The sequence below is a fragment of the Syngnathus typhle genome, linkage group LG1 (genome assembly GCF_033458585.1).
Source record: "Syngnathus typhle isolate RoL2023-S1 ecotype Sweden linkage group LG1, RoL_Styp_1.0, whole genome shotgun sequence".
NCBI classification, from domain to species: domain Eukaryota; kingdom Metazoa; phylum Chordata; class Actinopteri; order Syngnathiformes; family Syngnathidae; genus Syngnathus; species Syngnathus typhle.
This window is the reverse complement of record NC_083738.1, coordinates 4,173,337-4,192,500: the sequence shown is the minus strand read 5'-3', so window position 1 is coordinate 4,192,500 and position 19,164 is coordinate 4,173,337. Positions and strand designations below refer to the sequence as shown.

The 19,164-nt window shown below is 41.5% G+C and overlaps 4 protein-coding genes across 5 annotated transcripts in view; 1 reads left to right on the top strand and 3 right to left on the bottom strand.

Moving 5' to 3' along the window:
- The window catches only part of nkx2.5 (NK2 homeobox 5), a 2,334-nt gene extending 1,698 nt beyond the window's left edge, over window positions 1–636 (top strand). For both annotated transcript variants that reach the window (XM_061286158.1, XM_061286157.1), the window contains exon 2: window positions 1–636. This exon is cut by the window's left edge and continues 347 nt beyond it. In XM_061286158.1, the coding sequence (XP_061142142.1) occupies window positions 1–270 (270 nt within the window). In that variant the 3' untranslated portion in view covers window positions 271–636.
- A 622-nt stretch (window positions 637–1,258) lies between these two features.
- bnip1a (BCL2 interacting protein 1a) lies at window positions 1,259–6,529 on the bottom strand. Its single transcript, XM_061286159.1, has 6 exons — window positions 6,395–6,529; window positions 3,572–3,664; window positions 3,405–3,496; window positions 3,225–3,329; window positions 2,353–2,471; window positions 1,259–2,252 (listed from the first exon to the last, which is right to left on the bottom strand). Exons 1-6 carry the CDS (start codon window positions 6,473–6,475, stop codon window positions 2,056–2,058), a joined length of 687 nt encoding a protein of 228 aa, XP_061142143.1. The 5' UTR covers window positions 6,476–6,529; the 3' UTR covers window positions 1,259–2,055.
- Window positions 6,530–7,516: 987 nt separating this feature from the next.
- Window positions 7,517–10,398, bottom strand: atp6v0e1 (ATPase H+ transporting V0 subunit e1). Its single transcript, XM_061281772.1, has 4 exons — window positions 10,189–10,398; window positions 9,755–9,802; window positions 7,793–7,894; window positions 7,517–7,721 (listed from the first exon to the last, which is right to left on the bottom strand). The coding sequence occupies exons 1-3, from the start codon at window positions 10,290–10,292 to the stop codon at window positions 7,801–7,803; spliced, it is 246 nt and encodes an 81-aa protein (XP_061137756.1). The 5' UTR covers window positions 10,293–10,398; the 3' UTR covers window positions 7,517–7,721; window positions 7,793–7,800.
- Window positions 10,399–11,239: 841 nt separating this feature from the next.
- rpl26 (ribosomal protein L26) lies at window positions 11,240–15,448 on the bottom strand. The gene is made up of 4 exons (XM_061281759.1): window positions 15,384–15,448; window positions 14,470–14,641; window positions 14,253–14,393; window positions 11,240–11,404 (listed from the first exon to the last, which is right to left on the bottom strand). Exons 2-4 carry the CDS (start codon window positions 14,635–14,637, stop codon window positions 11,276–11,278), a joined length of 438 nt encoding a protein of 145 aa, XP_061137743.1. The 5' UTR covers window positions 14,638–14,641; window positions 15,384–15,448; the 3' UTR covers window positions 11,240–11,275.
- Window positions 15,449–19,164: the final 3,716 nt, after the last annotated feature.

Here is a 19,164-nt window from a genome sequence, read left to right as displayed (position 1 = left end):
GAGGCAAGCCCCTGCAATCCGTCCTACTGTATGGCCCACGTCAACCACTTCGCCTACAACAACTATCCGCATCCGCAGTTTAGCAGCTACGCCAACAGCGCCTGCGGCACAAACTATGCGTGCAGTTACTCCGCAGCCGCCATGCAAACGGTATCTTCCAATAATGGCAATTACGTGAACTTCGGCATGCAAGGAGAGCTCAACAACGTCCAGGCCGCCTTTCCCACCTCCAACAGCGGGAGCTCGCTCCATGGCATTAGGACTTGGTAATTGGCCACTATTCTGACGGCATTAGCAATTGGGTCAAAACACTTTGGTTTATTTGTTTGAATATATTTAGCGATGCCTGTTTCCGACACAGGATATTGTCATGGATTTTTGCGAGCAAATATGAATAATAAATTCTAAATAAAAAAAAGCACAGAAACGTGGTACTTGTCAATTTAACACATTTGCCAAGCGTGCTATGGAATAAAGTGAAAAATATTCAAATGACCTAATTTAACTGACAGTTCTAATTTAGAGGTGTATAACTGCACTTTTCTATACAAATAGCAATTGTTCTCTAATGAAGTTAAATAATGTGACCATGATTTAAAGAAACACCTCCCAATAAAATGCAGTAGTTGCAGATGATGACCATTTCCATTGTAATATTGTATCTGCGGGTTGTATTACGCAAAAAAAAAGAAGAAGAAAAAAACCCACCTCATCTCACTAGGACGTCAAGGAAACAAGAGCATCCATCCTGTGGGTGTTCATTCTCAGCCGTCATACATATGGCTTCTGTCTAGTTAAAATGTTCAAGTGGCTATTATGAGGCTTCATTCAACCTGCTTAAATAGGGTTAAAATGTTGCTAGTAGTTTACATATTTTACAACCTGCTGTCAACCGCATTTACACTCACTCAACTTGTTGAATGGCTGCAGCCGGCACAGACATGTATGGCTGTAAATGACACAACCATGACCCAGTCTTTCATGAAGGACAAATACTTGTATACGAAATATATTTAAAAAAAAAATATATTATAAAAAAATATTATTTTGCCTGTGGGAGCACAAGATTGGGCAATGGAGGTGAGGCACAAGATATAGGATAAAACATCACAATTAATATACAACATGCACTAAAGTGTTGCAGTCAAAAAATAAACAAAACACAAATTACAAATTTACTGAGAAACATTTGAAGAGCACAATCAGAGAAAATTTAGTCATGCAATTTAACTTTGCTAATGAAGAAAATGTCACTAAGTTTCTCCTTGACACGTTTTTATTGGTTCTGAATTTCACTTTCAGTATAACTTTTACCCAGACAACCGAACGCTCTGCCGAAGAAAACTTTTATAGGAACATGTTGGCACCGCTTCCACGTCACACCATTGACATTAAGGTGCCTCTCTGCATGTCTTCCTACATTGAACTCCATGACACATTTCAACCATCCACACTGAACAGTTATTGTTAATTAAATAGGAGAATATTTAAAATGGTGGCAACAGTTGTAGCGAAGTCACGCAACTCGCTCCTCTGGACACACTCTCCTACGAGGTGCTGAAAAGGCAACGTCAGATAGCCAACCCACACACACCAAAAATATCCCCCACCATTACGTTTGAGCCATATTGGAGAGGGGGGAAAAACAGGCAGGACACAGTTTGCTTTTCCGGGTCTTATCTGAAGAAAGACAGGGATGTGTGCTGTTCTGTCTCGGCCATTCGCATGTGGGCATGGCTACAAAGATACGTGCACTTTTTTTCAGCTCGCAAGAGTAACAGGTGCAATGCGAGCCACCAACATTGTGAACAATTCCAATTTCAGTACAACACAATGAAGTTTATATTAGGAATTCAACATGAGCCATTCTCATGATAAAGAACATTGTGTCGCATATACTGTATTTCATTGAGCCCCACTTTGAGTGGTGAGCAGCATTTCGCTTTTGTTGAGACAGTGAGAAGAAGCCAGGGAAGTAGCACAAGATGCATTATGTCTGAATTCGTTTGTGCTCACTTTGGGAAAGTATTGGAATGCGTTCATGGTGTACAGGCATCAAAAGAAAGGAAAGAGTCTTTTCTTCAGGATGTAGAGCACTGTGGCAAGGAAGAGGGCCAGCGCGAGGAAGATGAGCAGTTTATCGGTAAGCTCCCTGCGGTTATACTTGGTGATGAGTTTCCTGCCCAGCTGAATGGTCCCAGTCATAGTTTTAAATTCATCGTTGGTCTCTTGGATGGTTCTGGATGAAGTTGCTAGAAACGGCACAGAAAACCATTTGAGCACAATACAAACAGCATGGCGCAAGCTCCAGGAATTCAAAATCTTTAAAAAAAAAAAAAGTCTCAGTCCAACCTAGCGTTGTCATCGTCTCCTCGCTCTGATTAACCTGCTGGGCCATCATCCGACTGATGCTCATCAGATTCTTTGTAATGTCACTGGATGTCTGGGCCAGGCCTTCTTTGGTGGTCTTCCTGAATGATACAATTAGAAAACAAATAAATAACAGAAATATATGATACTCATTCAAATGGACGGTATAGTGATGTAGGAAAGAGCATATACACAACTCTCCGTTGTGGCTGCTCGGAAATGTCTTTAGGGGTAATAAGTTTCCAAAACAAAGTGAATCATTCTCATGGGTTTTTGGTGTAGAGGAAAATCTAAATTCCTTGGTCTAGTGTTGCAACATGCGCTGTTCAATAGGTCATGCAGCACAACTACAAGCACAAAGGAGCAGCAAAGAAGGTTCCCTAATAAATTAAGCACCACTAATACTTGTTGAAATAAAGCAGAGAATATAGGCCTGGGAGTATTGTTTTATGCTATTTGTATTTTTACATGACATAACATTGATGCTAATTACCATTAGCCTGTCTATGGCATCTCATATTTAACGTGCCCATTTTCTCCAAGATGATTTAGTTTGCTTGAAAATGTTTGTATAGAATGTTTAGTTATCTATTCTTTTTGTGTTTCACAGTGAAGTTTAAATGGGAGTGAGAAATAAATAGCTTGAAGCACTCTCGGCCTCTTATTTGCAGAACTGCTGAGAAGAGACGCTATTGGAATACTTTGGTATACTTTAATAATAGTTTAAGTACATAAATTGATGTGGCTAAAAGTTAAACTGTGACCAATTGGAGGTTAATCGTAGTTGTCCCACTATACAAGTTTCCATCAGCTCCAGCTGACAGCCGACTAACCCTAACCTGCTGTCCCCTCACCTCTGTCTCGCGTCGCTATCCGCTCCATTAAGGAGCGCCTGCTTCTCCATATTGTCGATTGACAATTTGCTGGCCAGGTTGGACTTCCTCCAGGTCGTCTGATTGCTGCCACAAACACACAAACGTGCACGTTTTTGGAACGTGACAGTAGTAGATATTTCAATCGGATGAAAAAGTTACCTCAGCATTTGTTTCCTGTGTCCTTCTACCTGACTGATCAAGGCCAGCTTGTCAGACTCTTTGTCCTGCTCCATGGCCATCTGCTCTAAATCCTGCCATAAAAACAATAAAATTATGTTATGAATGACATATAAATGCAAATTGTCAGGGCTTTATGAAGGTCTCACTTGAATGCGCAATCGTAGATTGTGAAAACTCTTTTTCACGTCTGCGTTCAGTTCGGTCAGCTTGCTTTGAGGACCTCTGCACTCGTTAATATCCTGCCAGAATATGACATGTGGCATTTTGGATAAGAGCGTTACAGCAAAAGCACACAACACAAGAAAAGATACATCAATAATAGTAAGAGATCAATGCCAGGTGCTTAAAGTTAAAAAGGAGGCACATGGAACTTTTTATTATTATTACTATTGTGGAAACAATAGAAAGACAACAAAATGATAACTTGTGGTCATTCAACACAAATTCGTATGTTAGTATATTTATCTATTTTGTGGCCTAAAAATGGTAAATAAATAAAAATCCCATGCCATGTGTGGGGCTCTCTGAAGCCTCCCTTTTAGTTTTATTCATATCTTCAGTAGTATGGAAAAAATATCAGCAAGTGCCTTCTTGTTCTTATTTTTTTGTGTTGTTTACTTGTATGTATATTGTGTACATACTATGTTTTGTCACCGTGGGATAGAGGGAACGTTATTTCGATTTCTTTGTGTGTCTCGCCATGTGAAGAAATTGACAATAAAGCAGACTTTAACTTTTGACTTTGACAACACCCCTGATATGGACTTATTTTACTTTACAATTCTCATATAGGGGAACATGCATTGCAACTACAAGGAGCACAACTGCAACCATGTTAACATATAACAGTGAAATATAAATAATTTAAAAAAAAATTAATGCAATCATTAAAACACCAGGCGGCTCGGTGGAACACTGGTTAGCACATCCGCTTCACAGTTAGGAGGGTGCCGGTTCAATTCCACCTCCGACCTGTGTGGAGTTTGCATGTTCTCCCCGAGCCCGCGTGGGTTTGCTCCGGGCACTTTGGTTTCCTCCCACATCCCCAAAACATGCTTGATAGGTCGAGTGGGCACTCTAGATTGCCCCTTGGTGTGAGTGCGGATGGTTGTTCGTCTCTGTATGCCCTGCAATTAGCTGGCGACCGGTTCAGGATGTCCCCTGCTTACTCCCCGATGACCGCTGGGATCGGCTCCAGCACGCCCGCAACCCCCGTGGAGGCAAAGCGGTACAAAAAATGGATGGATGAAAAACCAGCTGCCAGCAAGTTTTTTGTTCACAAAACGTAAAAGGAGATAGGGATTTGATTTATTCTTTAAATATTCTGTAATTTTGAAGTCCAAATTGTCTTATTTGGTGAATACTTTCATTCCTTTAGTACTCAATGAACGCAAACAAATTATCTTATTATAATGGAGCAACAACTTTGTTTTGAATGGCCACAACTTAACATTTTGTGTACAAGTAATTGAATTTTTTTTTTTTTTACTGTATTTGGAAAATAGTCAGCACAAATGGTAAGCAGAAAATAACAAGACTTTTCCCTGTCGGTGGGCTTTTCACAATAATGAAAGAGTCACTTGACATCATCCCCTAAAATTACCAATTAATTGTTCCACATTATTAACTGTCGCAGTTTGACTCATCTTACATGGCTCATTTGTTGAAGATCAGCTCTCCCGTCTCAACCAGTCTCATTGTGAATGATGCATTCATGAGCAGCTTGGAAATTTGGGTGACAATATGTAAAATATGAAATGTAATTGTTTGTTGGCAAGAAAAGGTGTGTGCATGGGAGGTAAATTAGAAGGGGGATATATTCGGGGCTGCAACTGCCTGGTTTGCTTACCCTTTTATGGTATGGCACGTCGGACCCCTGACACAGCTCAACCTGCCCTCCCCTCTCTCATCCCAGCATTCCCTCAAACACTTAGAACAGGAATGTCCAAACTTTTTCGTTTGAGGGCCACGTACATCAAAATTGAAGGAGACAAAGGCAAAATTTTTCGTTATTAATTTATAAAAATAGAAAAATAAAAAAGCTAAGCTAAAATAGAATAAAATACCTCAATACGCGTACTAAAATGATACCACAGCAAAAACTTAAAACATCAGTAAATATAAAAAAGAAAGCTGACAGCTAAAATACGAAAACTTCATTTTAGTCATTTGAAATCCATTTGATAGCATAAAAATAAACCTACATTTTTTAAGTAGTTTAGAATAATTTAGCACACAATATTTCATATTTTTGACACTACCAATAATTTCATTTCTATTGATTACTGTATGAAAGTATTGTGGCGCCACATTCAAAACCAAAACAAGAGTAAACTGCTGACCATTTTTTAAGTTACATTAAGATCAATAATGTGATATGTTCGTAAATCAGACCTTGACACAAATCATAAAGTGGAAGCAACTATTTTGCTTCTAAAGTTGAAATATCTTTATTGACCACAGTTTTCAAGCAACGTTGAGATATAATTTTCGTCAGAAATAATTCTACAAATGTATTTGTAGTGTTACTTCGTACTTTGTGCGCTTGCGTGTCGCCTCACGGACGCATTGTGTTCCCATAAGAAAGGACATTTGTCTTAGTAAGGTGCAAACCCTAACAAAAACAAAACCTAATTGAGCATCGAGACCACCAGTGTTGAGTCTTTGTTGAAGTTAAACCTCATGCAAATCGAACAGCCCGAGAACTGCGAGGCAGACGTGCTAATCAGCAGTTTCTTCTAATTGAAAACAGAATCAATTTCCTGTATAAAATACATCGTTATAGTTATAGTATAAACGAATTGGTACATTACACACGCACGCACATCTACTTCTGATCACGTAAGTAATTAATCATCGACTTAGGCAGTCGCATATTACTAGATAAAAACATTCCTCTGAAACGACAAGCCCAAAGACCACCGTGATCCAACACTGCCCCAATTCATAATACTAAATAAAATCCTCACCTGGATGACAGCCTTGACTTCCAGGTCATATTTTAATATTTCTTGTTCGCATATTCGGACGTGAACATCGGGAGACGCCATTTTACCTACGCTTTAGAGAGTGACGCAGGACTACTACGGCAAGCTAGACAGACAATCCTCATTCGCCTTCCATCCAGTAGTTTTCAGGTAGCCACGAATAAATTGTACATAGTATTTACATGACAAGCACTTTCTGTTCTTGAGAATTATTATGAAGTTCTAAAAAAATCATTATTAAGTTTGAGGAAAATACTAAGTTTAAAGAGAACACCATGCTCTAAGTATACTTGGTCTAATTCACCAGTTGAAAGCGTTCAAACTAAGCACCCATAAAAATAAATGTTGATTTATTTTCTAGACATCCATACTATAGGGTGTTTCATAAAGTACGCAGTTTTTTAGTAATCGGCGAAATCGACAGGGACGTCTGCAAAAAAGTTGTCGTTAATTTCAACGATCGGATAACTGCCTGCAGAGAAAGTGGAGGTGGACATATGCTCGATATCATTTTTCATTATTAAATTTAAGTATATGTTGAATGAAATTAAATAAAAAATTTGAATTTTGCATCATTTTGGCTGATTTATTGCATTTTTAAAAACTGCGTACTTTATGAAACACCCTAAAAATGTGACTATAATACTAATGCAGGGGTGTCCAAACTACGGCCCCCAGTTTTTATTGGCCCGCAGCAAATTCTGAAAACGTAATTGAATATGGCCCGCACAAGAAGCTTGAGCTCAACTCTGTTGCACTTCTCAGTTTCAACACTAGACGGAGCCCGCCACACAAATGAAATCAAGCGAAGCGTTTGACGTCCCATTAACCCCCCCCCCCCCCCCCCCCCAAAGAGAAGTGAGCGAGCAGCGTTCGACGTCACATTAGCACAATAGCCCCCCCCCCCCCCCGGAATTGAACCGAAAAATTATATTGGCACCCGGGCCCCTTCACGTCACTAGATATGGCCCTCCTTGCAAAAAGTTTGGACACCCCTATACTAATGGGATCTGTATAAAAAACAGAGGATACGGCACAACAAGTAACATTTATGACAAGTTCACTTGTTTAAAGACCAGAACTAAACACACATCAACCAAACAGTAACTTTTTATATTAAGGTTTATTTCAACATCAAAACACACTCTTTTAAGAAAAGTCCTTTGGAGCTTGTAATTGTACAAGGCACAGATGTGGCGTCAGTTTGTAAAACCACAAGGATGCGAGTTAAAGGCTTTTCAAAACTGGACTGCAGCACGAAGTGATAAGTGGTCCCTCATGTTGCACGACCGTCTCCTGAGACCATACTCTGAGAATTAATCAGTCCAATTACTACAACATGCAGAAAATGCTGGCCTTGACATTCCAAATGGGTTTTACCTGAGCACTTACGACCAGTGGTAGTTGAGGTACCAAATGGCATCAGTGGATAGAGACGGCCCAAACAGCGGGTTCAGCTGGGCCAGAAAGGCTATCAACCAACTGATAGAAAGAATACATATGAACATCACTGCTCAACAAATGTTGGACATTGCGGGTCTCTAACCAGCATCGGGGATCACCTTGTGCCTGGATTTATGCTTTTCCCATACCTTTACGAGGTTTTGACCAGTCCAGGTTGTACACAACCATCTGGTAAGAAGTGACGGTATCATAAATTGACAGATGGAAGTTTTAGATTTTACCCGAAATTGTTTCTTTACAACCCGACCATTGTGATCTAACAGACCATTCCCACAACTAACACTACACGTCAATCTTTACATTGACATAAGATTGTTTTCAGTATTGGGTGAAGTGGTTTCCAGAAAAGTACCGTAAATTACGGACTATAAGCCGCGACTTTTTTCCAAAATTGCGGCTTATAGTCAGATGCGGCTTATATGAGAATTTTTTCGTGATGACTTGATCACGTTTATACACTGCGGTATCTTGAAGAAAAAAACAACAACAAAAATACTATTTTGAAACACTACTATGGCTGCTGCTTATTCTGGCTGTGTTGCTTGTGACTATTATGAGCTTTAGTAGGAATGCACACTAGGTGACCTGCGTCAAAGGGCTCTAAACCCTTCGCCACAGGCAATGTTGAGAAAGACATGTTAAAGCAGTGTTTCCCAACCTTTTTTCATTCACGGCACACCTTTTCATTGGAGAAAATCTCGCGGTACACCGCCAACAAAAATCTGTTATGCTCCAATATTAAAATCAGTTATATTACAACGAAAGACGTAAAATCCTATTCCTATATATATGTATGTATGGAGAGTTGAATATTTTAATAGAAATAAATACTAAATATTCTTTCAATTGTATTCCTTTTTTTTTTTTTTAAGTAAAAGTGAGTTTTTAAAAAGATTTTAGACGGTGTAAGTAATAAACTATTTAAAGTGATTGAGATTAAAATAAAAGAATCAGCGTGATTTTGTTTACTGTTTTAGACCTGGTCTATAAATATTGCAACAAGAAGAACAAAGTCACTTTTAAAGAAGCTCTGCTGTTCTGACAGCAGCTGAGTGGCAATCACAGTCGAGGTGTCTCGACTTGACTGTTTATTTTATGTATGTGAAAAATAACCAATCCAGGTTCTCCGGTTGAACTGCATGCTCTGATTTCCATTGGACCGCAAACGCACCACAACCGTCATAGTGTCTGTCACTGTTAGCAAAAGCACACAGCAACACACACATTAACGGAATATGTGCCGATGCAATACAATCAGACCGACACAATATGAAATCTCAAGATTCTCCACGCATGCACGATTAGCAAGTGGCTGACTAGGCCTTGCGCGAACTGACCAGTGGTTCGGCGATCCTGTTTACAATGCGCTCCGTAACGTCTCACTCGAGGATAACTATGAACTTCCTACTCCTAGAAGAGACATATCGCGCTGATACACTGCCCTCTATTGGAAGAGCATTTAATTGCCCTGTCTATCACTACATGCTTCTCACTTTGAACCAATTAGACGAAACTGGGCGGCACACCTGATGATTCGTCACGGCACACTTGTGTGCCGCGGCACAGCGGTTGGGAAACACTGTGTTAAAGTATGTAATAAAAACTTTAAAAAGGCTTTCTGTGAACGGTCTTTCTTTGTAAAAAAAACGCGTGTGCACGTGCGGCTTATATAAGAAAAAAACTATCTAAAATCCCCCAATTTTAGCTGGTGCGGCTTATAGTCCGGTGCGGTTTATAGTCCGGAATTTACGGTATATTTGTGGAATAGTTGGGTATTTAGGACACATGGTACAATATATACTTATAAAAAGTAAGTATTATTAGCTAAAGAAGATGTTTGATGTGTTTAAATTACAAACATTGCCTAGGAATACTTACAACAAGTAGCAGCAAATTGAAGTCAATACCAGCATCGTGATAATCACTCTGTGGGGAAAAGACAATGTTTGAGGAAATTTTAGCTCAAGGTATTCATAGACATTCATACGGTGAGTGAATCTTTTTTTTTCAGAAATTAGCTATTTTTATTTTTTCACGTACGAGAGTATACTTTTAAAAACTTAAATCAGACATGTAGACTAAAAAGCTCAACATTAAGTTTACACACAGGTGAAACTTGATCTAGTATGAGCCTGTACTCGCCAACACAAACTCGTAGGAAACGCTGTGGAATTTTCTGACCAACATTTAACACATACACCGTAAAAAAAAAAAAAAAACACTGCAAGCTTCCAATTATGATCATAGACACAATAATGAACGTTTTCGTTTTTCATTTAGCTGTGCTAGTGAAGTGACACTAACAGACTCACCCTCTGTTTGGTCCTTTGGGGATAAACCAGGGCACCACTCCTCCCACTACGCCCCAAAACAGGGTCATTGCGGACATAGCGATGACAAAACTTAATTCTGCCATGGCCTCAGCAAACTTAGAAGGGAGAATGTCACACGGATAGAAACTTCTCACAACTTGAAACACGAAGCGTCAAAGCGTCACGTGACGACATCACGCGGAGAGAAGGAAGTGTTAGTGCGCATGCCCACCAGACCGATTTAGCATATAAGTGCTTTTTTTTTTTCTTCTTTCAGAAACACACCCATGTTTGTCCATCCGTCTATTCTCAGTACCGGTTTTAAGTTTAATTCAATTCAACGCATGGGATATCGCCCATTATGACATTTCTGATGTCCAAATTGAACAACTACGCATTGAGGGGATTACGTCCATTTGTCCAGCTACTCTTGATTTGACCAGTCAGAAAGGGCAGTCTCACCAATGAGTCCTGCAGCTGAAGTTAAAATTCCATTTTAAATTAAATGCCCCATGCTGTCAAAAGTTGCTCACGTCTTAAAACTAACTAAACCCACATCATTGTTTTGTTGGTTCTAATATCATCATTGTGTGGTTACAAGTTACTTTTTAAATTAAAGAATGTTCATTTTGAGATTTGACACTTTATTAAATTAATCTTACGTCAATATTTTAAGACATTCTAATGCCAACAAAGGCCTTGTTTTTGATTGGTGGATTGAGGAGCTTTGAGGGGCAGCAGGACCCCTGAATTGGAATGAATGATTCATCCAAGTTGAATTTGATCAGCGCATTTACCTTACCAAGTATAAATGTGACGCACTCTATAGTAGTAAATGTGACAATGCTGTTAAAGCCAACAAATCTGACCATAAAAAGTGCCATATGTTGAATATCTTTAATGACCAGGACCTTATTTAACTGAAAAGTCATCTCATACATAAAGCTTTTCAATTTCACAAGCATCTTAGTCAGAAGCTTTCTGCTTGGCACCTGCAACATTCACTATTAATTGTCAATTTGGTGTGATACAAGAAAACATGACATGGACAAACTGTTTTATACAATTTATTGATAGCAAAAAATGTTTATTCCTGCATCTTCTCAATGGTCTCCTCCTTGTATTTGCCCTTCTCCTTTCCATCAGCGCGAGATTTGGCCTTGCGCTCCAGAATCTTTTTGCGGTCCTTGTCCAACTTTAGCCTGGTGATGACCACCTATGAGGAAAGGAAATGTGATTAGATTGGTTTTAAACAATATTACACAGTTAGTTTAAGAAGGTCCTAATCATGATTGCTACTACAACTATTATTTGAATTGTATGGTGGACATTTTGTTGATTTCAGTTATCATTAGAGAGAGACATAGCGTGGCAGTGACAAAAGATTGTGGATGCAGTCTACCATTTCATGCATAGAAAGATGGCATAGTCTGTGTCAGGTGCATGACTACCAGGTGATCAGGGCAAGAGTCTCAAACACTATCAGCTGAAAGCGCTGCAGCTTCCGTGTGACCTTGAAGAGGGACTATCTGCGCAGCATTGATAAATTTTTAGCATTGGCTCAGTGAGAAAGCCTGATTTACAAATTTACACTAATCACGACTGACAGTATGCAACAGATCGTTCGACTCAGCTACACAAAATTGCCATTTTGTAATGCAGTTTTCACATTAGTCCTTAATTTAATGTCCATCTATCGCTTTTCCTCACAAGGGTCATGAGTGTGCTGGAGCCTATCCCAGCTGACTTCAGGCAATCGAAAGTGGACACCGTGAACCAGTTACCAGCCAATCACAGGGCGAACAGAGACGAGCCACCACCCGCACTCACACCTACGAGGCGATTAGAAGTCAATCGGCCTACGATGCATGTTTTTGGAATGTGGGAGGAAACTGGAGTACCCACAAGCACGGGGAAATCACAGAAACTCCAGACAGGAAGGCCAGAACATTGCACCTCTGCACCGTGATTCGGACGCGCTGATCAATCGATTTACACGTATTTAAATACGCCTGACCAAGAGATGGACAGTCTTGCCTGTTTTTAACCACCCCGATGTGTCCACACTGAGGAGTCATCCCCACCGACCCAACTGCTGCTGATGGCTAACTTCTACCACTGTGCAGAGCCCCTCCTCTAAGTCAGTAACCCTCAACTTCATGGCTGCCATTATACAAAAACTTTTGACAAATATTGATATTGCAAAAGGAGGTTAAAAGTAATTACCAAGAAAAGATGGTGAGGCCATGCCAACTGTGACGCTATCATAAAACAGTCACGAAACACCAGAATACCGGTACATTTTTTTTTCTAACAGCAAATTAGCAGGTAAAAAATAGAAAATACACAGAAAATAAATATACAGTAGGCAACACAACAGCTTGATGTGATTTTAGTGCATTGCCAAACATATTAGCCAACAGGGAGTGGGAGTCTAACATCATTACACTAAGACACTGTATAATATATCCATTGTCTGCACAACCGCTCAAAAGGTCTAGTGGTAGTGTGTCCGCCCTGAGACTGGAAGGTTGTGTGTTCAACCAAAGACTATAAAAATGGGACCCATTGCCTCCCTGCTTGGCACTCAGCATGAAGGGTTGGAATTGGAGGATTAGATCATCAAATGATTCCCGAGCGCGGCACTGCTCCCCTCTTTCCCAGAGGATGGATCAAAATCACACGGGGATGGGTTAAATGCAGAGGACAAATCTCACAATACCCAGATGTGTGTGTGACGATCACTGGGACTTTAACTTAACAGAAAGAACTAGATTTTAATTTTGACTTTAGACACAGACAATGTTGATAATTACCTTACATCAGGGGTCCCCAACCACCGGACCGGTAGCGGTCCGTGGGTCACTTGGTACCGGGCCACCAAGCCGCACAGAATTATTTATTTTCCTTTTTATTGACGATCAATTAATTCAGGTCAACAAGGGTGACACCGTTGCTTTAGTGCTTGGACCCATTCCTTATGTGTCTTGAAAGTTTTCATAAATGCATAATGCCCTACTGCGAGGTTGGCGTGAAACTTGGGAATGCGACCATGTCAAGTTGATTCCGAAAAGCAAGTTAACATGGGCGGGTATATACTCGGCATCGGGTCAACTCGTACCCTCGCCGGGTAATTTGGTTTTGACTATATTCAAGATAATTTGCCTTGGTTACAGTGACTGTACGATAATAGCGGTTAAGCCAATGGCCAGTGAGCCATTTTTTAATACTTTGCGTCACAGGTTCAAATCCCGCTTATGACTGTTCCATTTTTTTTTTGTGTTTGCTATTTCTTGCAGCCAGTCAGAAATGTAAACTAGACGTTTCGTTCAACGTTTTAATTGAGAATTTGAACAGTTTTGCAGTCAGGCAAGTTCCATATCGCTTGTGACGAATCTGCAGCCACGAAACAAGATTGCGCACAATGCTTTGCCCTACCGAGCGCAACTGGAGACAGGGAGGAAGATAACATGGGAGCAAGTTGACCTGTAACACCGCTTGTTTACTTGTTAGTGGGATGCTCAGTGCTCCCACTAATTCAACGTAATGGTGAGTTTTATTTTTATGTGGTTTATACTTGGTTTTATTCCAGTCGTATCATTTTATTTCATCGTATTTATATATTTATCATAAATGTATTATTTATTGATATAAAAGCCGGTCCGCGATAATATTTCTGACACGTAACTGGTCCGTGGCGCAAAAAAGGCTGGGGACCACTGCCTTACATAATTAATAACTGTTTCTGATTCTTCAACCATTCAGAAATACAATTTCTTTCAGTTAAAGCCACACAGCAAAATTTATCGCTGACATGAATGGACTCAATTAAACCGGGATATGACTTTTAGTTCCACCGGAGACTGAGCTCATGCACTCCCATTTGGGGTACTAACTAAAATCACAAAAATAAAAACACTTTAAGGGATATCTGCAAATAATTATTTAGAACAAAAAGGATAAAAATTTCACCTTTCTCATTTGTTTGAAGCATACCCGAAAGCATGCAAGCATTGGCCTTCATTTCATATTCACCAACAAGTACAAGCAGAGAAAGTGGTCACCTTGCTGGGATGAATGCCAACATGGACTGTGGTTCCATTGGCCTTTTCTCTCTGCACACGCTCAATGTAGATGACGTACTTCTTTCTATACACCTGCACCACTTTGCCAATCTGTTGGCCTTTGTAGTGTCCACGGACAACCTGTGTGTGGCAAACAAATCATGAGTATGCATAATTAACAGGTTTTCTTATTTTAAGTCAAGCTTCATTTCAGTACCTGGACTTCGTCATCTTTGCGAATGGGCATGGACCTCACGTTGTACTTCTGACGGAGTTCCTTGGACAAGGGGGAGGACATGATCTTCCTCCTGATGTGTGAAGGAGCATTGAAGTGCCTCTTGCGGTTCTTGCGGCGGGAAGAGGTTACATATGGGTTCAGCTTCATAATGCTGTGGAAGAAAAGCTATGTTTAATAGGAAATTCACAGACCTCACCATCAAGCAAATATGCATGCTCCATATTGGAAAACAAGTGATAAGAAACTTACTTCACCTGTTAAAAAAAAGCATAATTTCTACGTTTAAACATTCATTCTACATCCAAACCTATCTCTGTGTAATGTAGATGTGACACAAGCAATCATTACAAGTTCAGATAGTTGCAAACCATAGCAGACCCTGTCACGTTTCAAAGTTCGTGACCCAATGACATTATACAGGTTTAAAAACAGGTTTGTAACTGATATGCTATTAGCAGATAATTGCAACGGCATCAAAAGCAGCTATTATCGTTAGCTTAGCATGCTAACACATTGGGTGTGTTGTCAGCCTTGTTAGCATAGTAAACAACTCAGGGAGATAAATGGACTTCGCATATTGAACCAATCCCAAGCACGACTACTTTGTTACGGAAATACAAGGCTGAAGGATTTATCTTCATTTATGCTTTCGGGAGGTTTTCGTCAGGTCAGTGAGCGTTGACGACATGCGGGTGATTCACGGACGCTGATGGGAGGCGTTAGCGGGAGACGTCGTAATGAAGCCAACTTTCATGTATGTCGCGACGATATGGGTTTTGGTGTAACAATGATACGTTTAGGAGCGATCTCCTTTATTTTATTTAGTATAAAAGAAGTGTTCTCACACGGATGGCTCAAGATTGGCAAGTCAAATTGCTAACACCATAGCTTACCCTGCCGTGTACTCCTCTATGGCCGGCGGAAAAGAGGATGGCGAACTACTTCCGCTGGAATTAGTTCACACTCAGATCTCGCGAGATGTCAAGCGGAATTCATTGCATACGTAACCCAGCATTCTTGAGTAATCTATATGAACTTTAATTTGATGCATTCAATTGCAGGAATGACTGAAATGTTAAGCTTCTATATCGGCTCCACTTTTTAAAATATTTTTTTTACGGTGGTTAGGTTTGACACGAAGAACCACCAGATAGATAGAGCCAGACGTTTCAATGCACGGTAATAGACAATATATAATTCAGTTGTGTATGATTCATCAAGTTTATTTTTATTCAGTTCCAATTTAATTGAGCGTGTAACCGAAGTACCGTAGTATCTGTTTGGAAACCTCGGCACAATAAAACAATATAATAATGTCAAATAGAAAACACAGGTATATATATATATATAGTTATATATATATAGTTATATATATATATATATATAGTTATATATATATATATATATATAGTTATATAGTTATATATTAGGGGTGTAAATCGCGGGTTTTGTCACGATACGATATAATATCGATACAAAGAACTACGATACGATATTTGCCGATATCTTAAAGCCTGCTGCGATTCATTCACGATATATCGCGATATAGTGCTCTACGATCGATTTTTTTTTTTTTTATAGAACAATAACCTGATTTATAACAATTCATACGCAAAATCAACAAGGTACTGCAAACTCTTTATTTAGGAAATTACAAGAGTATTGTAGTATACAAAGTGCTTATTTAAACACTGAACTTTGATGTCGTGTTTTTTCTTTAAATGAGCGGCGAGATTTGTGCTCCCTGAATATTTGATCACAGCATGGCAGGATTTACAAACTGCACGTGTCTTGTCCGTTGAGCCATCTTTTCTTTGGAATCCAAAGTGCTTCCAAACGAATGACTTGAAGCCTAAAGGGGAGCAAATTTCCTCGTCTTTTTGGACACTAGCCATAGCACCAGCCCAGGAGCCGCGTACTAGTTGTCAACTCCCCTTTCACGTGCGTGCTCTGCTCACAACACGCGCAGTGCGCTCCCGGAAAGAGGAAGCAAGCAACAATGAAATGGATTTCAAAATAAAGTCGCGTCTAATGGTCGAGGTCAAACACGGCGATATAAATCGATGTTTACGTTTAGCATCGATGCCAATAAATCGTAGAGCATTATATCGATGAATCGATCTGTATCGATGTATCGTTACACCCCTAATATATATATATATATAGTTATATATGTATATACATATACGATCTCCTTGCATGCACCTCAACTTCACCCGGAGAGCTTCGAGGATGCTGCTCAGTATAGAGCCCCTCAGCTAGCCTCAAGCTTCACCCGGAGGAGGAATGCGGATGATAGAACCTTATCTGCACCTGTCCAGTCATACCAACAACAGCCAACCCAGCACCCAATGTACCACCCGAACCGCCAAACCTTACAAGATGAGAATGCGGTTCTGCGTGAGACTCACGAAGCCATCCATGCCGGACTGAAGGAGCTAAATAAAGCCCGTAGTGACCTTCAGCAGCTGATTGACGTGGCCCACTCTCTAAGAATAGGCACGAGTCAAGTGAACATCCCTCTACCAGCATGTTCCAGTCCCACACCACCTAATGGGGCTGTCACCGCGAGCAACAGCTCGACATTCACTGAGTCAGAGGAAGAGGAGGATTGGCCTGATCCCTCGCCATGGCCTGAACCCGAGGAAGCTCTAAACGCCGACCTCAGTGCCTTTAATCTGGGAGCTAAGCAGTTACCTCCTTACCTGACTCCACCGAAGACCAAGCCTCTACACTACAGGCCTCAGCCACAACCAGCCCAATTCCGTCATCCACAGTTCATTCCTTCTAGCCGTGAGTCCTCCCATGTTCCTCCTGTACCGCCATGTAACTTACCCTTACCTCTAAGAGCATCCCCAACTGGTCCATCACATCTTCAAGTGCCACACTCTCACAGAACCACCCCTTACATGCAACCTCCATTCCCAGAGCCAGTGTACAGAGGACCCCAACCGACCATTCCCAAGTTCACTTTCCCGGACCCTAGTGAGTTTGCCCGGCTACGTATAGCATTGGAGAACCTCCTCCCCTCCAATGCTACAGAACTCTTCAAGTATCAGGTACTAGTAGACCATCTTAAGTTAGAGGAAGCCAAACTGATATCTGACGCCTATCTAAACTCCCCAACCCCCTACACGGACACCATGACAGCTCTCTATGACAAATATGGTCAACCTCATCAGCTTGCCCTAAAGAAGATATCCAGCGTCCTGGATGGCCCAGAGGTCAGGCGGGGTGATCCAATGGCGTTCCAGAAATTTGCCCTTCAAATTCAATCACTGGTGGGTCTCCTCCAGACCTTGGGCCACGAAGGAGAAATTGAACTAAGTTGTGGCTCTCACGTAGCTCGCCTACTGAGTAAGCTTCCTCCTGAACAGCGGGCCGATTTCCGCCGTTCCCAGCCCACTCGATCTGGAGCCACATCCACCTTGCGGGACCTGTCAGAGTGGCTTCGCCACGAGTCATGGTGTCAGGACTTTGACGATCCTACCAGTAGCCGGAGCTCCAAGGAGAAGCAGAGCACTAAATGGAACATTCGTCCTGTGGCTAAGCAAACAGCAGTCCTGCATAGTAGCCAGGAGCCCTCAGTGAAACTAGTTAAAGAGAAACCTGTCAAAGGGAAAGACAAGTCCAAGGTATACTGTGCCTGACTCTGACTCTGACTCTGACTATTGTGAGAGTACAGACCACTACCTCAGCCAGTGTAGTGGTGTAGCCCAGCTCACCAAAGACGAGCTGAAAAGGTGGATCCAGGAGCACAAGCGGTGTTGGCGCTGTGCCCGTCAACACTTCGCCGCTCAGTGCGACCTCAAGAAACCCTGTAACCTTTGTCAAGGCAAGCACCTTCTCGCTCTCCACAAGATTAACATAAGACCTGAGAAAGTTAAGGATGACTCACCTCCAAAGGCTGAAAGCTGCCTGACTACCTGTGCCTCCGAGTCCTTCTACCTTGACCGACCACATGTGGGGAACCGAGTCATGTTAAGGTGGTGGGAGTACACGTGCACTATGGTAGTCAGAAGTTAGACACCTTTGCTATACTGGATGATGGGTCTGAGAGGACTATGCTGCTCCCCACCGCTGCTAAGTCACTAGCCCTTAACGGCGCTCCCAAAGACCTCCCACTGCGCACAGTGCGCTCGGACATCCAAGTTTTGCATGGCCATACAGTGTCATTCCGGGTCTCCTCCCCCACCAACCCTAATGTCATGTTTAAGATCACTGATGCCTTTACAGCCAGCCATCTTAATCTAGCGGCTAGATTCTAGCCCCACATAGCTACCCAGTTAGCCACCTACAGAGGAAGTTCAAGCACCTGCGTGGAATCCCTATTCCTACCTTCCGAGAAGTAAAGCCCTTGCTTCTCATAGGTTCAGACCAGCCCCACCTCATAACCCCCATCGAGCCTGTCAGGCTTGGTCCTCATGGTAGCCCAGCAGCTGTCCACACTAGACTGGGGTGAACCTTGCAGGGCCCGTGTCGACGGGGCGACCGGCTCACCCAGCTCAATGCCTGTTCACCTCTGTTCCACCACCCATGGATGATCTCTACAGGCATGTGGAGAGACTCTGGCAAGTGGATACAGTCCCCTACAGGCCAGAGAGGGAAGTGACACGATCCAAGCAGGATCAGCAAGCCATAGCCCTGCTGGAGACGAAGACAGTACGTACCGAG